Source organism: Phasianus colchicus, chromosome 5, assembly GCF_987193195.1.
Source record: "Phasianus colchicus chromosome 5, bPhaCol1.hap1.1, whole genome shotgun sequence".
Classification (NCBI taxonomy): Eukaryota; Metazoa; Chordata; class Aves; order Galliformes; family Phasianidae; genus Phasianus; species Phasianus colchicus.
Window position 1 is genome coordinate 13,318,796 of NC_143440.1, and position 22,228 is coordinate 13,341,023.

The 22,228-nt window shown below is 39.9% G+C and overlaps 2 protein-coding genes across 13 annotated transcripts in view; one reads left to right on the forward strand and one right to left on the reverse strand.

Annotated features, from left to right (window-relative positions):
• Positions 1-22,228, reverse strand: part of TPH1 (tryptophan hydroxylase 1) — a 282,192-nt gene that overhangs the window by 110,385 nt on the left and 149,579 nt on the right. For 4 of the 6 annotated variants that reach the window (XM_090140548.1, XM_090140539.1, XM_090140540.1 and 1 more), the window contains 2 exons: positions 16,010-17,244; positions 1,037-1,240 (listed from right to left, as the gene is read on the reverse strand). In XM_090140548.1, coding sequence (XP_089996674.1) covers positions 17,054-17,244 — 191 coding nt within the window. In that variant the 3' untranslated portion in view covers positions 1,037-1,240; positions 16,010-17,053. Of the gene's footprint in view, positions 1-1,036; positions 1,241-13,973; positions 17,245-22,228 lie in introns of those variants that run through there. The other 2 variants (XM_090140541.1, XM_031614052.2) reach the window with 2 other exon arrangements.
• The window catches only part of KCNC1 (potassium voltage-gated channel subfamily C member 1), a 116,312-nt gene that overhangs the window by 92,068 nt on the left and 2,016 nt on the right, over positions 1-22,228 (forward strand). The window contains exons 3-4 of one of the 7 annotated variants that reach the window (XM_031614015.2): positions 4,227-4,415; positions 6,423-7,549. The exons of 2 other annotated variants lie outside the window; for them this stretch is intronic. In XM_031614015.2, coding sequence (XP_031469875.1) covers positions 4,227-4,415; positions 6,423-6,559 — 326 coding nt within the window. In that variant the 3' untranslated portion in view covers positions 6,560-7,549. Of the gene's footprint in view, positions 1-4,226; positions 4,416-6,422; positions 7,553-22,228 lie in introns of those variants that run through there. 4 more of the 7 variants (XM_090140535.1, XM_090140534.1, XM_090140532.1 and 1 more) reach the window with 4 other exon arrangements.

Here is a 22,228-nt window from a genome sequence, read left to right on the forward strand (position 1 = left end):
ACTAAATGGACAATATAACATTGCTTTCTTCAGAGATCCAGTTGGATTAAAGAGAGACCTCACAGATTCTTCTTCATGAGAGACTTCAGGCAGCTACTGAATGTTAGGAGCCATGCAGAGTGATGTGGGTTGAAATTGGGCAGATGCTCAAGCTGTGAATGAGTACCAAAACACTCTCAATTGGTCAGGAAAGAGCTTATCCATAGACTGAAAACCAGGTTTGGGATCAGGGCTATAAGAATACAGCTGAGATCTCAATAAGTGTAGATTCATTTTTAGGTCTACATAAAATGGTGGGATGGAATGTAACTTCAGTTACATAATGTTTCCCTAGTAAAAAGATCTTCATCTTTCAAGCAGCTTTCACAGTTCGAGCACTGGTTTTTCACTTAACTGCTCCTACCTCCTTCCTGTGCATCAACCCCTTTCCCTGCAGACCCTTCAAGTCTCCTGAGTCGTTGTGAGATGGCAAATGGCTGCTCAGGGAAGTTGTAAATACTCAGCCTGGGTTCTTATCACTTTTAATTCTTAAACAAGGTGACTAGGAGGAAGACAGTCTGTTTCCTTCTGAAGAGATTGCTAGTGACCTAGTGGGGCCAAAGAAAACTAATCTATCTAATTGCTGAGTTTCTGATCTGAGGCTGTGAAGGCCCCATCTTCTTTAGCACAATGCTGGTAAACCTGGAGCAATTCACAGAACCAGTTAAGTAAAGCCAGTAAGGTGACTGTGATAATCTACTAGTTGCAATTGGTGTATTCGTAATTGTTCGTAACCTATGCTATGAGCAAAGAGACAAGTTGTGCACTAGTGCGTGGATGCTCTCTCCAGTGCTTCTCTCACATTAAGCAAAAGAAATTATCCTAAGTCTTTTTCAGAACACCCCCCCAATTTAAAATTCTTTGTCTGCTTGAAAATACCTGAGGCATTTCAACCTTAGTTTTCTGCAAATGGAAGCCGAGAAAACAGGAAGGAGGAGGTTAAATAAAATAATCAAATGGAAACCATACAGACGTAGCTGTGAAACAAACTACACACCTGGGAGATCTGCTGAATACTTTCTTCAGCCTCTAAGCCAAATCTCTGCAGGAGAATGTTTTAAGCTGGTGCAGTTAACTAGGTATTCGCAGATAGGATGATTATGAAGATAAGGTTCCATGCTGGGAGTCAGAAGATTTTGTTGTAAATAACTTCTTACATAGCAATGGGCTTGTCGTTTCACTGCAGGGTAGTTTTACCCATCTGTAAAACAGAGACGATAACACCAGCTTTTCTTCATGAAATAGTATATGATACAAAGAGGAAAAATGTTATACAAGCCTACAAAAATGTTATACAAGCCTAGATTCAATTCTGCTAACGGGGATGGAAAGACTCATAAATCTGGTAGGCCACAATCAAGTGTGTGAAGTTTTAAGTGCCTAGAAGTTGTTGTCATTGGTATAACTCTGCTGATAGTCACCAGACAGTAATTATTTCAGGATCTTTGCCTTGTCTAGAGTCCTCTCAAAGCCCAGGTCAATCTTGGAAAGAACAAATCAAAACTTAAGAAATCAACCTAAATAATATAATTTCATTCCATCTTTAGACTTAATACCTGAAACTGTTCAGCATGTGGGTCTGCTAATGAAACCAATGAAAACTTCTCACTGTTGACAGATGACATCAGAGAGGTTTTCTCTATTTGCATAAGTTATTAGACATCATGTGATGCCTGAGTCTAGCCTTTACTGATTTAGGTGCTGCAGAGAGTGGTTTGGAACAAAGCTACTCTACCTAACATCTGCTTACATGTGCAGCTTTCTGTGCTGGTAATTTAACTCTTTCCTAAGTATTTGGAAAAAACTGCTCTTGAAGATGACCAGGGCTGTCCAGAATGTGGTCCTTAGGGCACAGCCCATGCATGGAATAACCCCAGGGATGTTTGAGGTTCAGCTTAATGATCTGTGCACATCACCAGCTACTTTGTTCTCTTTCTATTCAGCAGAACTAAAACAAAAAAGTTGCAGACTTTCAGCAGCAAATACAGAGAAAAATTCATCAGTGTTAAAGGGCCCTGAGGAGGCCACAAGAGCAGCTTACAGCTCAGGTTGCTAGGAATGTATGACACATCTTAAGAAATAAATTCCAAGGTCAACTTTCTTGTCAGTGAGCACAATAGAGCCAGAAAGCTGCTTCCATAAGGACTGATGGCTGCTATTAGCAAGCAGAGTGACCCATAGGCAGGCTTCTCAGAGGTGTTTTGAGCTCCAGAAACAGACCAGTGCCAGTCCCATCACTAACCACTTAGTTTACAAACCCAGGCTCAAATGTGGCAGTGGGGATTTCAGAGATGCCAGTGCCTCGCTCCTTGTAGGATTACAGCTATCTGCCTGTAGCAGTTGAAGCTTATGAAGAAGCCCGGCGCTTCGCTCATCCCCAAAAGGCCAGCAGTTCTCCCAAAACACAGTTATGTGATATTAAAAGCAACAGTTCAGTACTTGCAGTGTCACGGTTACCATGGCAGCCGTGCCAGGCTTTTGTGCTGATAGTAGTACTTAATAGCAGTATTACAAACAGAAAGGAATTGCAATTCATTGCAAACATCTACAAACAACAGAATGCCCCTGTAGCTTTTTTCAGGTTTTTAAAATATATTGAGAGACAGAAAATGTTACTACCTCTCTATGGGGAAATAATTAGCTAAGTGTACATGGAGAAGAAAGGAGGCAGAGGTGAGATATGCAGAACAGACTATTTCTTTCCTGTAATGACAAACCAGTGACATCCAAATAAAAGTAAATGCATAGAATGCAATTACTGGCACAGGGATAGATGTATATAGCACATGCTGTATACATCTCTGTGTGTGTGTGTGTGTGTGTGCACTCAACTGTTGTTTGAAAAGGCTTTTGCCTATTATTCATCTGTCTTGTCCATCTGACACCAGAGGAATTGTATCTCTGAGCCCCACCTAATGCCGTTTCTCTTTTGGTCTTGTATTATTACTTGGCTTCAAAGTCACTGAAAAATAAATAACAGTATCATGTAGCATTCAGAATGAGACAGTATGTAAATCTAGAAGAGGCACTGGAATTAAGTTTACTTATTGACTTTATCTTTCTCTAAAGACTTGCAGGACCACCCATTGCCTTACAGTCTCTAGTTAATAAGCATTGTGCAACCAAGGTTTAGGATGCTGCCTACAGTTACTGAGTCTCAGCTTTTGGAAAACTTCAGAAAGCACACCTGGACTGTTTTTTCCTCCCTTCCACCAAAATACTCTTATTGAGCTGTGCCATCTTTCGAGTATATTCTCAATATACCAAATTGCACTTTATACTCTAAAGTAAATCTTACACTAAATAGCACTTTGAATTGTTTTACAAACGTCATACAAGTCACACAGAGAAAAAAGTACTCTTCTCAGTCTATCTTCATGGGAATGTGTGGAGCAAAATGGGCAAATCTGACATTCTATTTTCATTATTTACAGCCAAGCATAAATTTGACTCCATCCATTTTCTAAATTCATGGCCTGCTGTAGTGTTTTCTATATGTAGTGTCCCGTGCTGGCATTGCAAATACTGTGCATGTTTCAGATGAGAACGTCAGAAAATTGATTTTTTTTTCAAATCCACGTTCTGCTGTCTTATTCCCATACTTAATGTACTCTGTGTGTCTAAAACGTGTACAGCCATTCTGCACGACTGATATCAGAAATAATATTTCAAACACCTGGGGTAAATTCAGGGAGGGAAAAAAGCAAGGATTTTTCCCTCTGGGAATATTGCGCAAAGGCATAAATCAGCATAAACAGAATATACTCAAATGCTCAAACACAACTCACAGTCCACTGCCTCTCCCAAGCTCTGAGCGACAGTAGGCTTCATGACGAGCAGGTCATTCATGCACCATCTGTCGTCATGCAAAAACATGATCCGATCTCTAACCGTGGTCTTCTGCTCGCAGGACTAGGAACCACTGCAGGCCCGTTTCCGAAACTGCCCCTCTATGCGGAAGTACAGGCGGCGGCCGTCACACCTAACGCGATCACGTTTTGTTTCTCCTCCCACTTAACAGACTTTATTTTATTTTGGTGCAGTGCACACGAACGCAGTGTCTAGGACAGACGTGCTACCTTTTATAGTGTCGCTATAGAACTCGTTAGCTGTGAACCCTTAATTTGCAGCTGGAACTAATAAACAGTGCATAGTGTTTCAATAGCCTTCTGCTTATATGTTTGAAGATTCGAAACTGAATGGTGAGGTGGCCAAGGCGGCGCTGGCAAACGAAGACTGTCCCCACATAGACCAGGCTATTACGCCTGATGAGGGCCTGCCCTTTACCCGCTCTGGCACTCGGGAGAGATATGGACCCTGCTTCCTCTTATCAACCGGGGAATATCCCTGCCCGCCTGATGGAGGAATAAGAAAGGGTATGTAGCTGGGGTCCTGTAACTATGTAGTTAGCAACCGTTTTAAACGAATAAGAAAAAGTCAGCTATAGCTCTAGCACGCAATAGTGCGCTTGCTGTAGAGATGCACGTTTGGGCTGGAAACCACCACCTGATGTCTGCATTTGGAGTTTCTAACCTATTTCTTTCAGAAAGAAAAGCCTGAAGAGCTGTAACTACCCCTTGCAGCTATGCTAGACAGTTGAGACTTCCACCCTAACTGGTGCAGTAAGCTTCAGTGCAGTGAGCTTCAGTGGAGAACGCTCCACAGTGCCCTCAAATTAGCCCATTCTCTAAGGAGAGGCCAGTTAGCATTTGACAGCAACAAAAGTTTGCCGCTTTAAAAGCTCATAGATTTTACAGACTCTGAGGAGCAAATACTTGGGAGGTAGCAGACAAAAAAAGTTAAAACGCAGAAGCAAAAGATCCTCAAGAAACATCAAATGATTATTCGGCCACCTTAACAGAGCACTAAAGGAAATTATTTGGATCTTCATCGCTGTTTTGCTCAACAGAGGAAGAGAAGCACACAAGAACATCTGTTAGCACAGGTGTCTTCAATTGCAAAATAATTCACCTAAAATCACTTTCTTTTCATAAATAAATCATTACTAGTTAGTTTCTCTGACTTCTGACAGCTACAGATCTCTCAGGAGTCATTTCATTTTAGTTTCATTATGGCCAGAATCATTCATATAGTGACAAGAAGTCAAACTGAATGAAAAAAAATACCTTCCCTTCTTAAAACAGGCTACGTTTTGTTTAAGTTACTTACGCTGAAGAAACCATACAAACCAAAATTAGAATGACATGCATATGCATAAAAGTCAGTAAGAAATGGGGAAATTGGAAAGGTCTGTCTCTTCAAATCAGTGTTTATCACTGGTGTACTGTATATAGTATATGATACAGTCATTATTTTAAAACTTCAAAGATTGTACGACGTAACCATACGCTGAGTATGGAGTATAGAATTCCCATGTGCCATTGTATGATGGGCAATAGTTATAGTAAATGCCAGTTATAGATAGTGTATGTATTTATAAGTTTAAAGCTTATCATCAACAAAGATATAGTTGGACCACAACACTTTCATATGAAAGTATAACCTCTTAAATTTACCTTTGTAGCAAAGTGTTTTACTTGATTCTGTATTGGATAAGCATTGGCCGCGTTCATTCAGCCTGGGCGAGTTTGGGTGGTTCCAGTGGATCAGGGGAACACTCCAAATGGCACATCCTTTGGGATGAGGAATGTATGGTTTTCACGATGCACTGCAACTGCCTCTCGTTACTGAATGAAACAGAGGCTGGTTGGCTAAAGAGTAATATACGTCAGCATATTGTTGGCCTGTTTGAAACACGTTGAGAGCATCTTAATTGTTGTTCCAACAGAATTTCACCCATAGTTTGTGCAACTCTCTGTACACTTGCTGAGCTGTTTACGTGCATGTCTGACAAAGGTGGGGGGTGGGGGAGGGAAAAAAAGCATGCAATTTTTTTTTTAATTTTTTTTTTTTTAATGCTGAGAACAAAGGAGTAGTATCTCTATAGCAACAAAATAAATTACATGGATTTTGCTGCCTTTTTTTTTTTTTTCCCCTCTCTCTCTCTCATCTTCCTTCCCCAGAGCTACCAGAAATCTAAATTCTGCCTGAGGTCAAAATGCATGAGGTGACAGGGAATGGTATGCGTGAGTGTATGATTGAGACATCAAAAATCCCCCTCCTACTGACTTTGTTTTAGGGTATAACCACATCGCTGCCTGTAGGATCAATTTCACAGCAATTATCCTTGAAAAATGATTTCTTGTTGTTTTTCTAAAACTTGTTCTTTACTTCAGTGGCCAAGTGAGTCAAGTTGCAAGCGATACTACTCTAGCATGTCTGTGCATGCAGTTGCTATTGAACTGGCTACAATGTTGACCTCATTCTTAGTCCATTCTGTCATTGATCCAATGCTGTACTTTGCATTTTTCTTTTAAATGAAGGTTACGAAATGTCACGGAGCCTTAACAGCATAGCTGGCATAAGTGGAAAAGCGATAGGATTATCCTCAGTGTCTGCGCCCTACAGCTCTCCTAGTCCAGTGAGACGTTCTTGGTCTCCCATCCCATCTATTTTGTAGCATGGATCAGTAGCAGAGAATGGTCTAAAAAGCTTTATTTTCAATTAGCCTATGCTATGTTGCATATAATCCAGGTGACTAAGTCTGAAGATGCAATGTCTCACAGTAGCACCTGCTGGGAACGGTGTTACTACTGATGCTAGGTGACAACACTCCTAAATTGCACTCAGATGACAATAGGCAGGCCATTCACGTGGTACTGGTGGGCCATAATGTGCTGCATGGTATCAGTACGTAGGATGAAGGGTAGATGCACCAGATAGCTTCCTTCCTGGTGCATCGTGCTAGTTATGCTTATTGTGGCTAATGGCGGATCTACTGGCTCGGTATGGAATGGGTTAGGCATAGAGTCGATGCTGAAACATGCCAACGATGGAAGATTTTGCTTTTCTCAGGATATTTTTGAGCCATAGGAACCCTGCAGGAGTTTGAGCAAACAAGCACAGTAGGATGAAACTTTGCATGGGCGCCTATCTTAAGCTGAAAGCAATACTCAGACACACTGTAGAGAGGTCTCAGTCTGGCTGACTGCATGGAAAAAAAACCCTGTTGAAGAAGAATATGGCTGCCTCTGCATGTAGCTATTTCACCTTTTCCTCCTTCCTTTAAAACTAAGATGCCGAGCTTGATGTGAAAAGCACAGGGAAGAAGCTCAAGTACTGATTGTATTCTTTACATGCAGATCTTTGCAAAGAAAGTCCAGTCATTGCTAAATATATGCCAACAGAGGCAGTCAGAGTGACCTGACAAGGCAAGATGGAGATGAACATTGATGGCTAATAAACATCTGTGTGGAACTGTGCAGGCATAGAAGACCTTCTCATTTGGACAAAGTTAACTCGCTCCATGCAGGTTTTATGGATGATTCTTCGTGGTTCTGGAGTTGTACTAGAGATGCAGGCTTTTTCTACGGCCAAAACGTAACAAAACTGTAGAAGATCTCTTTTTTTTTTCCTTAATCTATTTTTTTTTTTTTTTTTTTGGTTCCATAGCATGAATTGCATGAAGACAAAAATAAAAAAAAATAAAATAAAAAAAAAAAACAAGAAACACTGCAAATGTATGATTAACTTTAAGGAGAAAAAAAAAAAAAAAAAAAAAAAAAAAAAAGCAAAGTTATATATTTTCTTTCAAAGCTCTTTACTTTTACATACATTGTTGTAGCCAAAATGTAAAACATAAAACTGTACATTTCTTTGCTATGGATCGCTTCTTTTTGTATACGAGATACAGAGTAATGGTTTTAAAAAGTGCAATCAGGCAGACATGGGTCATATTGACCACGCCTTCACAGATCATCACACCGACATGGAAATCAAGAACTTTTAATCCAACTAGACGTGTATAAAAATAAGAAACTATTTTCTGTCTGTTTTTGTTGGCATGCTTGTGACACATGGGATCTTCCTTCGGACCTGACAGTAACAGCTGGTCTAGATTTAATTTTCCAGCTCTGGTTATGTTGTATTTTATTGATGTATAGATCCAACGTAAAGACCCTTCATAAATTGTTCATATTAAGTAATCAGTATGAATTTTTAAAAAAGAAAAAGGTGTTATTTTAAAACTGGGACTTATAGTACAAAAATCAGGAAAATACTCAAGTATAAATTGTCTCAAAGTTTAAGAAACAAGACAACAGCATTGTATGCAATTTAGTACTGAGTAAAAATGCATGCACAATGTTATGCAAAACAATTCTAGCATGAAATAAATTTTGTATCATGGTTTCAGTGCCTGCTGTATAGTGTTAAAGGGAATCCTTTTCAGAAGTGATCAGGGGTTTCCAGAGACTTGCTTCTAAAACCTTGAATAAATACAGTGTTCTCAACAGAACTGTAGGAGAAAAGCTTGGTATTGCTTTGGTTCTGAAACACTAACTTGGGTTAGTAGATAATAAATGAAGCCTGCAAACACTTGATACAACCAATGTCTGAAGAATTCACATCATTAGTAATTTTAAGAGGAAAGATTAAAAAGCTCTATAATTATCTAGGTATCTTCCTTTTCCCTCCCCAAGAATAATAAAAGTTTGTCTTTTTAGCTGATGAAATGAATTCAGTTTCTTACTTTTTTGGACCTCATCGTTCCTTTGTTCTTCATTGAGCCACAGCAGTCCACCTCATACAAAACCCTGAAAGAAATCCAGGTACCCAAGTAGTGCTTTATTTGCCACACAAAACATGCAGCAGCAAGAACCAAGAAACACAATAACATTGGGTTTCACTTTAGATCCTGGAAATGACAGCTATGGACTATGTGTCAACAACATTTTGGAGAAGTACTTTCTTGAATGAAGGATACATCTTTATCCTCACATGAAGCTCTTTAAAAGAGTTAGAAACCTTTCAGACAGAAGCTATAGCACTTGGGGCTGCAGAAGAGAATGAAAATGGAACAGTGTCCCTAAAGTTTGGAGAAAGTAGAGACTAAAACAAAACAAAAACATAAGAAATACTAATGGCTCTGGTAAGTGCTGAAATATAAGCAACAACAACAAAAACCAACTGCAGCTGGACTTCGTCTTCATAAAACTACTACAAAAGAAGAATGAAGGAGACCTCCAGCTGTGTTTTAGGAACAGGAGAAAGGCTGATGATGTGAACTTGAACATAATTAGATGAAGGACCACAAAGAAGCTTTCTAACAGTACGTACTCAATTTCTACTGCAGTCAACTATCCTCTCTCCTAAGAAGTATTTTTCTCCTACTGTCATTAAGCTGTTTTTCACAGCTGATGAACGGACAGTTTTCCTATCTTCAGAGACAAGATCCAGGTTAATCCAGGACCCAAAAATTGTCTAATGAACAGCTTCCCCTCTTATAGCATGTTAAGAAGCCAGAAATAGATTTCCCACATTTTTTATTTAATGCTAGAACTCAAGGGCCCAGTGTGAAGGCTGCTCAAATTCTTCATTACCATAATAAGGAACATGAACAATTCAGCCTTGTAAATCCCACATAGGTTTTCCCCTTCTGCAGTGCTTTGCATATATATGAGCTTTAGCTATATTGAACAGGTTGGGTACACGTGGCCTAAGGCAATTGTAATTCTGTGCTACTTTTTGCACTACCACACCTACAATCCCATCTTCCTTTCAGTATTCCTTTTTCTAATTCAAGGTATCTGTGCCTTCAGGCACCCTCTGTAAACCCTTCAGAAACTCAATGACACTTCCTACCTGGTGCTCCTCAAGAGATGCTCTGCAGCTTAAGACCCTACTGCTTCCCCTTGCACTAAAGAAGCAGCACCAACAACTGGAAAGTTTCAGTAGGATCTGCTGCTCCAAATCCTGACACCAAGTCCAATGAGAAACTTCACAGAGTATACAAGCTGCTTTACATTTAAAGAAGTTTTCTTGGTTATTAAAACATAAACTCTTCAAACATGCTCACTCCCATCACAGTGGGTATATATTTTAATAAAAGGATTAAGACGTGGCTGGATTCTGGCCTCACACTTGCAATAATGCCACCAACTGCTTCTCATGTCACCCACGGTAAAAGCAGTAGCACAGTCAGCAGCTGAGCTGCACTCTGCCCTTTTCTTGCTGGAAGTGAACATCCAGGTTTCTTCCCCTGGCACCTCATCTCCCAGCAATGGACACCCAGCCAGCTGAGCCTGCCTCAATACTGATGCTCCCTCCGACTGGCGCTCACCGTGGTCTACTGTCTATCACAGGCAGCTCATCCCAGCCAAATCTCCTGCATGTGCAGCTGCCCTTCTTTTCGTGGGCAGCCCAGATGTGCAAAGCACTCTCCACAGCTACCGCTTCTGACAGTGTGGACCTGAAGAGTGGTTTCTGCTCCCCCACTCCAAAAAGAATCCAGCTACTACCACTGTGGTAACAGTCATATGCAGCAGTCATTAATCTGGATAAAGTTGTTCTTCACATAAATTGCCTTCTTTCTCCCTAAAGTTTCAGGTCCAAGAAGAAAATACATCACTGAAACAAATGTCTGCTAGGACAAATGAGAAGACTGAAATACAACAGAGGGCAAGCAGGGAGAAGGCAAGGACACTCACAAAGAAACTGAGAACTGAGCAGCTTATGAAAGACATCCTGAGGCAATCCCAAGCACAGTTATTAGCCTGCCACTTTGCATATCCTCTTCACGGTTTCAAAGCACAGCAGCACCCCGCTCTGCTTTATACACTGAAAGCAACTTCGCCTCTCTGCTCACACAAACTAACTTCACTTTGTGAAGATGCTTCAATTATGTAGGTTATTTTTAAGTTGCTCATCTATTTGAATTTGGGCATAAAACACCTGTCGGTTCAGAAGCCCCAAATCTTCTGCCCTCGTCTAGGACTGTAGGTGCACCCTTTCTCTCTTATGGGAATATGAATGCTTGCTTGTGATCAAGAGCAATAGTTAAATTCAAATTCAGCCTCAAATTACAAAGCACATCCAGGAACTGCAGCTCTTGACTTGCTTTGCTTATCACATAAAACACAGGAAGATGAGTTTCCTGGCCCTGGCTGAGCAGGTCAGGCTTCCAGACCTCAGCACTCCCAAAACTGTATGCAAGTACTTCGGGCCCAAACATCTCCATACAAAAAGCATGTACTCCAAGGCTTTCACTGGCTTCTCTACTGCTCACCTTGGGGTTTTGTCAGTCAGTCACAGGCAGAGCGTTGCTGTCATTTTGGCACAGTTATCACTGAGGGCACCATGGCTGCAGGCTGTGGCAGTGTGACACCAACAGCTATGGAAAGAGGAAGGGGAAAGGATGGCGGGAAGATAGTGGTGCAGGGAGAATAGAAGGACACAGGACTGGTCTAAAGAGTGCAGTGAGCAAACAACAGGGTTGGGAGTATGTGAAGAACCAGCCGTGAGGGTAGTGGAGAGGATGAAGAAAGCAAGGAGGAAGGGGAGTAGGAGCATGACCTATACACTTCAAGGACCGCTGGCCTGAAGCAGAGCCCTGGCCTGGGCATTGTAAGACTGGAATTTTATTCTTGGTTCTGTTGTAGACATGCTGAGTTAACTTGGCTGGGATTTGTCAATTTTTTGTGCCTCATCTCTTGTTTCTGTCATGTTGCCCTCTTTTTAAAGTGTTCTGAGGACAAAAGATGAAAAGCAGAATTTAAGTCGAAATAGTTTTTCATAATTACGTACTCAGAATTAAGGCATCAGAGGAGAGCAGCAACTACATTATGTAAGAGACACCATGTTTCCTGGTCTGCAGAAGAACACTGTGCTCTTATAGGAATTCCTTTTCTTTAGTACTTTAAAGCTAAGTATTATTATGGAAAATGATTAAGCACCCACACAGTTAAAATGACAGACCATCTTCATTACTGGCAACTCCTCTGCTGCCCTAATATAAGTACCACGTCTTCATGTATTCAAATCAGTGCAAACAAAACAAAAGCTAAACTCATTTGCCTCATTTGAAGCGAAAGAAAAAAAATCATTTCAGAACATGAAAAATCTTCCAATTCTTGACTCTACTTTCAAATAATAATAATAATAATAGAGTAAAAACAGTCTTTTAGCAAAGTGTTCATATACACTTCAATTATGATGATCAGGGAACTGTCATCATGCAGACTGTGTTGAGTAACAAGTTGGTCTATAAGACAAAGCAGTCTGGAAATAGAGGAGAAAGGTGAAAATTGAGAGGCTCACAAACACAGGAACCGGACTTAGACTTATCCAACCTGCAAAGGCTTGCCTGAAAATGAATCAAAATCCAACAAGTCTCAAACCAAAAATGCCTGAAGAAGTTTCAAAAAAAAAAACCATTTGTCTCCATGGCCAGCTTTTTTTCAGCAATTACTTTGTTGCTTTTGATGCTAACTAAACTAAACTGAATAACGTCTTCCCCATAACTCTGCAAATACATGTTTCCCCCCTCTCCCACAGCACAGCACAAGGTTCATCCAGGTCACAGTTCCAATACTCAAAGACCATCTTCACTGCTGAGTACTCTGTAGCATATTTTCTTTCAATGTTCCACAGATGCAGAAATGAGTAAAAATCGCCCCTGCATTAAAAATGAGCAAATGCAGAACTAACTGAAAGATGAATCTGTGAACAAAGTTAGCAAACAGCTCAAAATGTCCTTCAGTTCATTCAATAGCTGGCTAGCAGGGTTACAAAATAACAACAGCAGCTTTACATACCCAGTTTCTCTCATCAAATTCTAAGGTGCAAATGGAAAACACCTCCCTTTACTGTTATATTTTTGGGCCACTTCCATGCTAACTAACCATTTCACTTTAGGACTATTAAATCGTTCTCTCTAACATAGAGCAAGATGTCAGCGTTTATCAGGAATTAAGAAAAACACAAAAGCTATTATAAAAAGAACAAAGCATGTCCTTCCACGGTTATTTTTGGAAATAAATTAAGAGTTTGATATGTCTAAAGTTCCAATCTCCAGTTATTTTTTGAATCAGCTGTAGTCTTCTATCAGTTTGGCATAAAGCCCATTCTCTACTGTACATATTTTTAAACCACACCAGATGATTATCTGCCATTTCTAGCCTTTGGGAAGCAAGTCATACATTTTCTTCTTAAGTATCTTTCTTCCCTTTTCAGCTGCTCTAAACTATAAGCTGATAGTAAATAACACAAGCATGATTAAAAACTGGTGAAGAAATTTAGAGCCTTTTAAAAGAAAGTATCTAGCTAAGAGAAAATGCATGAGGCTTGCCATATGCCACAGAAATTACCAAAATTGCTAGGAGAACGGAGAGGGCTTTTTAGTGAAATCATAATCACAATTTGATAAGATCGATCTGCCATCATCTTGACAATGACATTGACTTAAAGTCTCACAAAAGTCAGGTAAAAGTTTGACCCAGAATTTGTGGGATTTAGTGGAAAAGTAGAAAGGATTAGTTTATATGCTGGGCAGGTCTCATACGTCTGAATTAAAGATTTCCAAGAGTGGAAGGTGAGAACACATGAGGCTTTTTCAACTGAGGAGAACTGGAAATTTCAAGATGCCTTACGTACAAGAACAAAAACTCACTGCAAGTATATAATTCATGTTCTTGACAAACTATGAGAGAGGGAGAGCTATAACATCCAGGAAGCAGAACAGTTTGTGCTTGTCCCTCAGCTTACTTGCATCATACCAGTATGAATGCTGTACAGGGCCTTCATTTTGAATTCCTGCCCTCCCTTCACCTGCTTTAGCTGACTATGCTAGGCTTTTTCTACTGCCACTCATTTAAATGCTTGTCCAGTCTCCTTTCTTCTGTACATCCAAAACTTACCTTCTTTCTCCATCCCCAACTTAAAGTCTTATGTCTGCAGAACATCAGATAAAAAAAAACCAAAGCACATTCCAAGTAGAAAAGCATTAACTCAATCAAGGAACCACACAAAGTCAAATAACTTGGTGACTGCTAAGTGGCCTAAACAAATCCTCCAAGAAAAAGAAAAACTTCTGAACCAAGCATCTTCCTACACACAGCATTCTTTAAAAGGCATAGAAGAATCTTGCACAGGTTCACATGGAGGTTGATTGTGTAGCAACTGCAGATGCCCTATGGCTTCAAACAAGAGAAGTACATACAGCAGCTTCCTTCTCCTCTTCTGCCCAAAAGCTTAAGATCTCTCTGGACTGAGGGCAGAGAGTTCAGAACTTCACTTCATTCACTACCTCACACACACACCTCTTTGGCAGGTTTGCTTATTTTCAGAAAATGGGAAGGGAAGAGAGAATGGCTAAATAGACACTTGCTTACCTTCTCCCAGTGATACACAAATATTACAAACCTTGTTAATTTATTTGCATCTGAACATATCTTGCTTAAGAAAAAGGCTTTCTTTGTTTAGCACCGACGACCTGCATAAACACGCCCTCTTTGCACTGCAGAAACAGTAGCATAGCATGCTGGCTCTGCATTTTGCTCTGCAAAGACTGACCTTCTCTGGGACACCAATATTCACTGAGCACCAGCAACGAAGAGCATTTCTTTGCTTGACTGAGAGCCTTCCACTGTGTGCTCCCTTCCTTAGGGCAGAAAGACTTTGCTGATAGTGTACAGTGTTTTATTCTGCAAACAAAGCATGCTGACATACAAAACATAGTATTCGTTTCTGAATGAATAACTTTTTTTCTTTCCACATTCAACCACATACAGTCTACAGTGAGTTGTGATTCATTCTTCGTACTACAGCAGCATCTTGAGATCCTGCCTAACTGCAAAGGGTGTACGTAGTACATCAAGTTCTCAAGACAAGATATTACTTCCCAGCATTTTCAGTATATATAGGCAAGACAAAGAAAGAGAGAAAATGCAGTTCCCCTCCTTTGAAAAGATTAACAACACAGGCAACATGAAACTCAAGAACAGGACAAGGAACAAACCAAAAGACACTTTCCTCTTAAAATGTCAAACCATTCTTCACATTTCCGAAGGCGACCATGAAAGAATGACCAATTCAAATAACCAAGTCCCATTTATTTGTTACATCATTAGTTAGATTCCTCTGAAAGGGACTGCACCAACAGCTTACTCAACCAAAACATGCCTAATACAGCAAAACCTAGGGCCTGTGGGTCACATACTAGCTGTCATTAACCAATGAACAAAATCATTCTGAGCGTACTTCCCACTGAAACAAGATAATGTTTATTTTGTGCACAGATCTGAGGAAAACAAAAGAAGGAACTCCAGATGAAACTGCTTAAAAAGCATGAGCAACTGTTGAGTGCATGTATCAGAGAGGTTCTTTTAGGTAGAAAATAGTATTGAGGAGTCAATAAATAGCAGCCTAGTAAGAGAAGTAAAAAGTGTCTGAAGAAGCAGTCCAGAACAGGATATTACTGTGAAGAACCACAACCAACAGAGATGAGAAAATGATGGAAGATTCAGTTATGCACTTTTTGCAGTTAGTCCCATTCTGTTATTCTAACAGTTTCCTTCAGTATCTGCAATGCAGTTATAATCAGCTTCATACTACAAATTTCTTCTCCATTGAACAGAATAAGAAAACATCTGAAAATGAGACCGTGAACTGTAACCACTGAAAGAGCAAGGAGAAAAAACCTCACAGCCCATATACCTCCACTTTATCTCCCTCCCCCTTGTGAGTTAGCTGACAGGTCATTACAGTTTTGCCATCCTATTTTCTAACAGCCCTTCTCTTAGTATTTTGCAATTCTGTAAAGCTTCCTCCCTGGCAAACCCTCATTTAAAAATTAAATCACTGTTTAGTAACAGTAGTTCTCATTAAAAGGTGTGTTTACCACACAGTAGTACTCCCTATATTTAGAACTTGACATACATCAAATATCACAGCAAATTTAACTATCGTGGGTGGTATCCAGTTTAATGGCATCCACTGTATTTGTGTGAAAGAGTTTTATAAATAGCTTCCAAAATTCTGCTCACCATAGGAAGTTAATAGTATCTGAAGACAACTTATGCTTTTCTCCCACCATAATCAGTGTAAGGCATATGTTTCTCTACCCAGCACTCACCTGGGGCTAGTACTGTGGGCACGCTCTGATCAGAACCTCAGACGGACTGCCAAGCTGATGTGAGAGCTGACACTACCAGGAGCAATCTGGTTTGCCTTTTAAGCTAGAGAACCTGTAAAAAGTTTCTGTTTATATTTGGAAGCCTTCCTATTCAGCTGCAGCTACAAATACATGAGCTATGTTGGATCAAACTGTCCTCAGCAGCTACAACTGGCTTACGCTCTTCGACAAGACCTCTTCTGTTGTTTCCAAGGGCTCTCAGAAGATTCTCTTTCCTATCAATAGCTTCAAAAACTTTAGGTTTAATTTTCAAGTTAACAATAATTTGTGTGGATCTGCAGCCCTGTGAACATATATTTAATGGATGTCTGGCACAGAAGATAATTCCCCAGAAACGCTGTTCCTCTCAGTTTAATCAACATGTAGCTTATTTCAGAAGGGCCTCATTTTCTCCTTTTGCCAGTCTTCTAAATCATATCTACTTTTTTTAAAATTCTGATCTTCTGTTTAAAATGTGCATATGTCTCTATTTATGTTCACTGGCATTTTTCTTTTCAACTGGATTTCTCAAGATGCTGGGAGCTCACAACTTCAATAAAAGCTGGCAGGTGCAACGCATGCTCATTGTGATATACAGATACAATAACAGAAGACCAGAGCTGGTCCCATGTTTCCACCTTCTCACATTGTTTCCTCAGACTGGATTTTTACATTAATGATAAGTGATCAGATAGGCAGTTTCCTCCTCAAAGACTTCTTAAAAAGACAAGAAAAAGTCATTCTTTCTTCAATGATATTGCATCAAGGCAAAATGTCGTTCTACCTGTGGGTAAGAAAAGTCAATTCCTGTACAAAGAACCCATGACATAATTTTTTAAAATAACTGTTCAATTTTTATTTTTCCCATAATTTTCTAAGCATGCTCATTTCTTTTAGTTTGGGAACAAACTTCTGCACTTTCCAACTGCCATGTTAATCTCAAGCAATCTTCTTGAAGAACTTCTGAGCTATGCAATCCAATGATGTCCATCCACATCCACGTTGCTAAGATTTCTGGTGTCCTGAGTCTAATGTGGAGTTCTGACAAAGAGCCAAGGAGTGTCCTGCCCCACATCCAATTAAGATCTGTTCTGAATAACCAAGAGCTTTCACTGGCTTTGGTACATGAACGTTTGCTTCTGTGCCATCACCACACATCCCATGTTCGTTCCATCCCCAAGAGAAGCAACAGCCACCTAGAAGAGAGAATACAATACAATGAATAAAGACAACAAACACAACAGTTTTTATTAGTTTAAGGAGAAAGATTAGCCATGTTTTCTTCTAATTAGATTCTAATAAATTCTGCTTAGGTGAGAAAAAATGCTCTCATTCTCCTGAAAACTTCAATAAAACAATGTGTTATTATTTATCACTTCATATTATTAATAGCATAAGAGATTAAAACAGTAAAGACATTTGAAAATCACTTAGTAAATACATTGTTCAATATTTATCCAGAACCCACAGGAATCACTCAACATTTTAATGACCTTCCTGAAATGGGATTCCTGTCTTTCAAGTTCACTTTTGTAAGCAAAATTTGGTAGCACAAACTGAACTTAGTGACTTTAATTCATACAGCATGGCCTGTAAGATTGAGGGACAAGGGCCACAAGGCAGTAAAATAATAGTTCATTGCTGCTTTCAAGTAAGTAGGAATGAAATCTCCCCTTTTCTTTTTCATGGACAACATGCCTTACTCTCAAGCAGCATACCTCTTCTGTTTCCTTTGATACTACTATACTGCTATTATTATCCTTATTTTCCTTCATTATCTTTTTTTTTAATCTCCTCTTTTATATCCCAAATCATGATCCATGTATTAACATTATCCTATAGTACTCTTTCTTAAAGCACAACATGTAAATTCTGTCCCATAAATAGCTAGCACAAGAAAAAAAACAAACAAAACCCTGTCTTATTTTATTAACAAGGGATATTTCTTCCCAACTTCCTTTTCCTTATTCGGCCATCACAGAATTGTCTGTGAATTTCTGTAAAGAAAAAGGAATCCATGCTGTAAGAGAGTGATGTTTCTGATGCCAGTGTTATTTCTGATATGCAGCAGGTATAACAGCATGAAGCACCACTCTGGAGTACAAATAATTAGAAAAAAAGCCAGAATTCACAAAGTTCAATCTCAGTCACAATTCTAAAATCATTTTACTTTTCAAAATTGGCAAACCAGTTGCTCCAAAGGTATATTCTCCTCCAAACTCCACTCACATCCTGTGTCTCTACATATTACTCTCAAAAGTTCTCTTCTGTAACTAATTGTAAGTATTACTAAAATTAGATAGAGTTCAAGAAAAGCTTTTATTTTCTCAATGCTCTTTGAGGAAATAGACTACTGCAAAACACTGCTAGAATGCCACAGTGAGCTAAATACAGCTCACCTCATCCAGCAGTGGTAGTTCTCATCCCAGAAGGCTCCAAATGTGCAACATCAACAGCTGAACATACAGCACAAATGCACATGCTGTAGAAATGTACCAAGAAGCATGCAACAGATCACATGTAAAGACTATCTAAGAGGTTAACACTTATTTTTGTTTTAAGGCACCAGGTAAAAATATTTATGTAGATATTAACAAGCAGCAAAAAGACATCATTAACGAAGAGACTAAAATCCATCACATAAAAATCATTCAGGGAAATTGTCAAGAACAAAACCATCTGCATGGTAAGGAAAGGCATTCTCTGCTCAGTTGCTAAAACACGGATCCTGCAGAATAAGCCTAATGAGAGTGAGAAAGCTTCCAAATTTAATGAAAAGGGAACGTAACATGCTCTTACATTAACAAGATGACTATAGTAAGCCTTTTGTGATGAGGCCACTAGCAATTAGTACAATGACTAAATGCAATGTGCTGATTTGCTGGTATGGGGACTCACTGCATCTGGAATGGTTGTGGGTTTTTTTGTCATCCTATTCCATCAGGACAAAAGAAAGGAAACCAAAGATTTTGTTCACCTTCAATTAAAACTGCTCAACAAGGTGTTAATGGCATAATAAATATATTAAGAAACAGATACTAGTCTCTTGAATTGATAAACAGACCTAAACATCTTTTTAAAAAATTTACAAGCTAGGAAAACCACTGACAAGAATATCTGCCAGATTCAGAAACACTGAATCTTTTACACTGCTTTCCAAGCATTCTACCAGCATGCAAAAAGGGCAACAAATGCATCTCTGCGTCCAGCTCCAGCAAGCTTCATGTTAACTGAGACGGGCTGCAAGGGAAAGCTGGCAATAGGGCATACATGCAGAGTAACTAGGATTTATCAACAGCACAATGCAAAAGGCCACACACAGATATGTGGGGAGCCAGGCAGGAACCTGAAGGGCTGAGGGGGCAGCTGACAGATATAGAATAACAAGGCACAAAAATGGCTCTCAGCAACATTGAGTCACATGTCCCAAAAAACTAAAAGGCAGAGAGTCTTTGTGGGACAAATCAAAGGTGTGCGATACCGCATCTGCCTGGGGAAAATGTTCTGAAAGGTTTGGGCACAATGAGGCCAGCTGCTAGATTTCTGTCAGAGAATGTGCAGAGAACACACTGAGGCCATTTTTTGCCCACTCATTAACGAACCATGCAGGAGGGCCAGCAACATGGCTGTGGGGCACAGGCTGGGAGGGAATGTGCAGATTTGGGATTCACTGGCACAGAAGCCGAATCCAGTGAGGACCAAAAATAATGAAGCACTTATTAAAAATATTACATAGAAGGAATAGATGCAGAGATAAATGCCTTCATTAAAGGGAACTAGTTATCTGGCCAAAGGAAGCCAGTTTCATTTTAATCATTTTAATTCCTTTTTCTTCCCATGCACACACATTTTATTTTATTTTATTTTATTTTGATGGGGGGGAACTATGAGACGGCTGGGGATGGCAGATGTTTTCTGTTCAGAATAGAAGAATTCATTTGGAAGGGACCCACTTTCACCAAGTCCAACTGCCTGACCAGCCTCAGGGCTAACCTAAATGCAGTTCAAGCATTTTCAATTCTTTCTGTTCAGTTTATTACTGATAAAAACCTACAAGTTTGTCAGCCTAGGTCATGATGGCAAGAAGAGGTTGCAGCCTTCCCCCTGCTCACAATGACTACTAGGCTTGGCTTTTCTCAGTGTAACTTCAGTGACAGCTGCAATCCACAGCTTGATTCAGCTGGAGGAATGTACTCTTAGTTAAAAACAAGCATCTTGGATGGGATTCTGGGGCAGTGGAGGTTTAATTTGCTCCTTATCACCAAGTACTCTGTTCTTCAGATGAGAAGACTGAATGCTAGGAAATAAGCAGCTTTGGATGAGATTTCAGTGCATTTCAACCACCTACAAGACAAGTGATTTAGCTATAGGTACCCTCAAGACTTCTTTAATAGTCAATGGAGGCAATTCATCTTACCTAAACACCGGTGTCAAAAGCAAATTTATCTCACTCTGGTGACTACAGAAGGAGACCAACCAATTGTCTTAGCCCAGGCAGATCATTTTTAAACAGCTGAAGATAGGTTATGACAAATCACATCTTGCAGGGAGTCTGAAGATAAAGTAAAATCCCTTGGAAACAAGAAATCTACAGACACTGCTGCTGCCTAGTTTCAGGTTGTGACCTGCCTGCTTCTAACCCACTGTGCCCTGGAGAGGAATCACTGAAATCTCTAAAAGCCTCTCTTTTCTTTCTCTGGGCACCCGCTCCCACTCTTCCAGCCACAGATACACGGAAGGAAGCTGGCTTTAAAGACAGCTCAAGTATCTTGAACTAAGGTATTCAGCAGACAAATTTGCATATTAAGGATACATCAAAGTATTTTAGCATAGCTCTATTATATAAGCTCTGTGCTCTTAGCAGTACTCCAACATTTCAAAAAAAATATTCTCTTAACTTTCAACTAGTGCTATTCTACAGATGGTCATAGATAAAGTTATAGTTGGCAAGAGACTGGCAATTTGCTAGGAGCAAGTCAGAGAACTTCAAACAGAAGCAGGGCAGAACCGAGAACAAAATGCAGTGCCTCAGCCACCCCTTCTGACTATTAGAAAACGCTTTAAACCTCACAAGGCGCAATGTAATATACAAAGGATTTAGGCTGTATCTCCCCTAAGAAGTGGTAAAATACAAAGAAATAAAAAGTCTTCCTATGTTTTCATGATACCAAGTATCCAGGATTATCATGCAAAATACAAGTATAGAAATATCTCTCTACCACTTTTGCATTTTCGTTAGCAGAAGTTATTCTGTCATTAGAGGAAAACATTTGCAGTTTTAAAACATAAGAAACAGAGTTACTATCAACTCTTTTCTGCAGAAAGGCATGGAAACATAGAAGTATAGAAGTAACTACAAGAACAGTCTAAACATTCTGCAAAGTCTTGTAACAAGCTAAGTTTAGTAAGTGGAATATAAGACAATGTGACTCCAGGGCATTTTATGTCACCTCCCAAAGTAGGAAGCAGCCCCGTGCTATGCAGCACCCGCTTCCTTGCAGAGCTGCACTCACACCCACCTCTCAAGAAGTGAGTTGGCATGGCCTCCAGGCAGCCTCACCAACTGCTGTTGAAGCTTCTCAGGACCACGATGCTCAGAAACATGCACCTGACTTCACTGAAAGTTTGTACAAACCCACAGGCACTGCAGCTCTCACTTGAAGTGCATTTAAAAAACAACATGTCTTGATATCGAGCATGAACTCAAGTTGCTAGAGACATGCTGACTTCCAAGTTGGCCTCCAGACAGTTAATATCCCCAGTGTCTCCCCCAGACACCAGACCGAGACCACTAATTCTCTCCCCAGCACAGTGGTACCAAGTGACAAGTCAGCTGCCCTCAGGTCAAGCACCTGAGGCTGAGCCTGGCACCCGAGAAGGGCAGCTTCCCATTGCCATCCAGCAGGGGTTCAGAGCACACACCTGCAGAAAGCACCACATGGATAGAAGGATACACATCTAATGGAAATTTCACTTGAAATGATAAAGCCCAGTTTTCAGTACCAGTATCCATTTCTCTGTAGAGAAATAGGGAAAGACACAGTAAAAACAGCCCTTATTAAAAAAATTGTATTCTCATACAAATGCGATGCATTTGCCTATACACTGTTTTTATGCATCAGACTAATAACTAGGCCCATTCACTACTAGTGGTAGAGCCATCTTGCTAATATACAACAG